At 32.1% G+C, this 4,759-nt stretch overlaps 1 protein-coding gene across 1 annotated transcript; it reads right to left on the reverse strand.

Moving 5' to 3' along the window:
- Positions 1–4,635, reverse strand: LOC107646291 (ABC transporter G family member 15-like). Its single transcript, XM_016350482.2, has 9 exons — positions 4,345–4,635; positions 2,694–2,773; positions 2,051–2,512; positions 1,841–1,963; positions 1,628–1,759; positions 1,269–1,547; positions 919–1,191; positions 735–842; positions 1–466 (listed from the first exon to the last, which is right to left on the reverse strand). Exons 1-9 carry the CDS (start codon positions 4,610–4,612, stop codon positions 104–106), a joined length of 2,088 nt encoding a protein of 695 aa, XP_016205968.2. The 5' UTR covers positions 4,613–4,635; the 3' UTR covers positions 1–103.

Here is a 4,759-nt window from a genome sequence, read left to right on the forward strand (position 1 = left end):
AATAAAAATAGATATATATCTTTTAGGGTTTTGAATATTGTAGTATTTCAATTTATTCATACTAGAGAGGCAAATTTTACATTAGAGACAAATAAGAAGTGAACTAGGATATTATTGGAGAGGTAAATCCATGTTGAGATGAGAAAGGATATAGGGAATGGTGTCTCTTGGTAGCAATATATTTGTGATTGAAATTGAGATTGAGATTGAGTTTGAGTTTGAGGGAGGATCTTGTGAGTAAAATGGTGTGAAATAGTGATGAAGCTCTCTCCCTATGCTTAAGAACCAAGAAAAACATCAATCTGTATGATATTAACAAGCAAACTAAGGCTCCTATGTCCCACCATTTTGAATAATCTGTTCTTATTCCAAACATTTCTTCAAGTATCACTTCACCCTTTATCTTTCTGTCTCCTGGCATCATTCCTTCAAATTCAAGTCCAATCAGGTCATTCTTGTATTGCCCCTGCTCATCAGTTTCACAAACATATGTAGTTATGTATTAGCATCCTCTCAAACATTCTTATATAAGTGTTCCTCAACTTGAATATCCTTGACTCTTGATTATGTTAAAATATTGTTTCTGTTATATATATAATCATTCGTGTATCAGAACTTTTATGACTTAAAAGTCTAGAATTCGACAGATTAAAGGTAGAATGTCAATATAAGACAAAACGGATTCATGCTTCAAGTTCAGAAAAAGACTCCTGCCTGATGAGGCATACTAGTACCTGTATTGACCAAGCGATATAACTGATGTAGGACATGGGATAGCGCCAGAAGAATTTCGGAATGTCAATCATTCTTCGAAATGCATTTGATGGCATCATCATCAGTATCTATATACATATAAGAGCATAGTTTGAGTAACATAATTAACTAGATCTTGAAAGAGATGAGAATTTGGTTGCTTACAGTTATAGCAGCTGATGTTCCAATAGCAAGGAGCTGGTTGGAAACAAGAGCAGCAACTAAAAGCATGCACCCTTCTGTGACAGAAATGCTGCAGAAGAGGTTTATGCAAAAGTAGCAGTAATGAGAGAATCCAGGGTGAAAATTCACCATGTGGTAAAGTGTTGTTCCTGAAGTAAGGGAAATGAAAACAACAAAAGGAAGTGACGAGATGAAACTCGAAAGAACATAAACTGCCTCTCCATAATGCCTTCCGAATCTTTCGCGCTCGAAGACCTGTTATTCGATCAGTTAACTCGCCGTTTGATGTAGGAAGATACAATACAAATGTCTATTTGATTTGTGTTTTGTACCTTTAAGTCCTCAAGGAAGAAGGGTAAGCCACCAATGCACAGAAAGATCATGAAGCCATAGATGAATCCATCAATCTTGCTTCTTGATAAGATTGCACTATTACTAGTTCCTACATTTAGATAAAGAAAACCAGCACACACTGATACTAACATGTAGAACAGAATCCTTAACCAATAGTAACCAATGTCTCTGGTCATGTTAAGGAATGATCTATGAGTCAATGTGCATAGCTGCTTCAGTGTTCTAGTATCATATGCCCTCTCTATTGGAGGTTCTTTCTGCAATCAGAAGAAATTTATTTAATTATTTCAAGAAAAAATAGAACCAATTTAGAAAGGACAAAGGAGTTATGGCTTACTCTTAGTTTGATTTCTCTGATCTTTTCCCTTGCATTTGCTAACTGCCTAGAATTCTTGAAACAGTTTATAAGTTTCCATTTAATCTCCTCTGTTGTCATATTCATTAGAGAATTCCATGATGATGGTGCTTCCTAAACACATAATGATAATACTAATAATGAATAGAAGAAAATATTGATACATAGATGAAATTCATGTGACTATTGACTAACATTATTGGCATTCTTGGACTGTATCAAAGTTAGAACACTATCGAATTCGGGGCTGATGCAACGAAGGAAGTGCTCAGGAGGGTTCTTTCTTGTTGGACAAGGAAACCCTGCATCTTCAAAGAACTGAATTGGAAGAACAGAATTTAGTGAAGTTTCTCAAATCAAATACTTGTTAAGTTGTAAGTAACTTACAAGAACTTTATTTAGTACCTTAACAGCTTTAGTCCTTTCTCCAAAATACACAGTTTCGCCTCCTGCGAGGATCACCATGTCATCAAAGAGGTTGAAAACTTCACTGCTAAGTTGGTGAATGGAGCAAATAACAATTCTGCCATCATGTGCAATGCTTCTGAGAGATGAAATGACAAAGAAAGCAGCAGCACTATCCAATCCACTGGTAGGTTCATCAAGCAAAAGTATATGAGGCTGAGTTAAGATTTCAATGCCAATGCTGAGTCTTCTCTTCTCTCCTTTACTTATTCCTCTTGAATGCCAATTCCCAAGCCTGCTCTCTGCACAATCTTGAAGACCCATTTCGTCGAGCGTCTTAGCTACAACCTTGTCAATCTCATCACTGGCCATGTTTGCAGCAAGTCTCAGATAAGCAGCATATGTGAGTGTTTCCCTCACAGTTAGTGTTCCTAAGAAATGGTCTTCTTGTGTTACATAAGACTGCAACAATTTACAATACAAATTCAATTTGGTTAAGTTTGAATCATAAGAAACTAATAATATGTATGTTCCTTGCATTGTAAGTAATGATATATAATAAACTAAACTAATAACACAATTGCACTGAAAGAACATTACTAAAACTGGGTTTCAAGATTCATAATTGTAAATAGAAACTTACAAGATCTCTAGAGGATGTGGTTCTCTTAGTGCCATTCAGTAGCACATTTCCAGTAATGCTGACATTGCTTGCAAGTCTTCCTGTTGTGTTTGAAAGTTAATTGGAAGCAAACAAACAATATTAATTTTCACTAAAATCATGAAAGAGATGTGGACTCAGGGAGCTTGTCAAACCGTATTTTACATCTATAAACTAAGAAAGTATAATATTGTCAAAATATAAGAGAAAATTTGTGTACACTTTGTGAAAAAAAGATAAAAAAATGGACTAAGGAGGGAATGGTTTTATACTTTTATGAATATGGAGTTTGTATTTTAATATTGCTAATAGATCTCAAGAGATCAAAGATGTGTGACATATTCAAATTTTAGGTTTTATAGAGTTTAATTTTTAAGAATTTTAATTTTTATGAAAACTGACGTAAACAGGACAGTTATCCAATAAAATTCATGAATTAATATGGCAATAAATTTAAAAATTAATTGCTTTTGTTGATATAACAATTTACAATTAAAATGGGTCAAGTCTTCGGTCCAGACTGTTTACCTGTTTAAATAAAATTTTTTCTCTAAAATTATACTCGTTTAAATTTTAAAATAAACGGAATGAGTTCAATCAATCTGAAAAAAATTGCAGGTTAAACAAATTAGCCCGTAGTATTTATAATTTTTTGTATTTTTTAAAAAATATTACTTTTTTCAATACTTTCCTTTTTTAGATTTGAAAACTTGATCCACCAACTAAAAATTAATTTGTTTACTATTTTTGTTATAAAATTGATCTTTTTCTGTCATAAAATATTTTTGAGTCTAAAAATGAAATCTTTATCCAAAAATAAATGAATGGGCTGAGATTTTGGAAAATTTTTCTTTTAATTTTGGCCAGTAGTATAAATGAATGGGTTAACCTATTTGACAATATTTGAATAATCTTTTACTTATTGTATTAAAAAAACGAAAAAAAAAAACCTTTTTAAGAAAATTAAATTCTTAATAATATTTTAGTCGTTAGTCTTTAAAATTATTTATATACTCTTGTAAAATTTAAAATATTTAGATCAAGTTGCTTAATTTTGATTTTTCTAATACGTATATCAATTATATTAGTAATTTTTCTTCAATTATTATTAAAAATGATCCGATTTAACAAAGTCGTAGATATCAAAATTGTCTTTTTTTTTTAAAGTGAGACCATAGGTGATAAAATACACATAGAATACAGGTTATGATCCATTTTTTGGCTTATGGACAGTTAGACACAAATAATGAAGTAACAATCGGTAAACCCATGAAATGAGTAGATCCATTTTTATAGAAAGAAAAACAAATCAAAGAAATAAGAAAAAACAAAACAAAGGGCAGCCATTTTATAATATGACATGATGAAGTGTTTTGGTGTCCCAATTATGCTTAGAAAATTATCAGACAAAGTAAATTATACATTAATTATTGGATACTTTCACACGTCAATAATCATCATAATGTATCTAGATTTTTTATAGGAAATTGGTAGCAAGGTAAATGATGGTAAGATGCCAAACCACATGAAGAAATAACAAATTAAATAATGATTAAGAAATCATGTTATGTAAATTAAAGCATGAATTAATTAACACATTAATGATGCAATTAATTAATTAAAGTGAGCATACCAGCAAGAGCATCAAGGAAGGTGGATTTGCCAGCACCAGAAGGACCAATTAGAGCCATGATTCTGTTTGGTTCAGCATATCCACTTATTCCATTCAACACTTTCTTCCTTCTTTCACTATTATTACTGCTCTTGCCGCTGTTAATAACCACTGTCAATTCTTCCCAAACCAAGCACACTTCCCTCCTAATAACAACATTATTATTTTCATTCTCCATCACTTCTGCATGCAACTCCATTGCTGGGGAATCCACCATAGAAATACACATATACGTGAAATAGTGTGTGTATGTAACAATCGAAGTGACATTTGTATAATCTATATAACTTAGCTATTGCATGCTTCATTATGGCACCGTATGGGCACGATTCTCATTGCTTGAAAAGTCAACCCGCCTTTTCAAAAATTTCAAAAA

This window comes from Arachis ipaensis, chromosome B06, assembly GCF_000816755.2.
Source record: "Arachis ipaensis cultivar K30076 chromosome B06, Araip1.1, whole genome shotgun sequence".
NCBI lineage: Eukaryota > Viridiplantae > Streptophyta > Magnoliopsida > Fabales > Fabaceae > Arachis > Arachis ipaensis.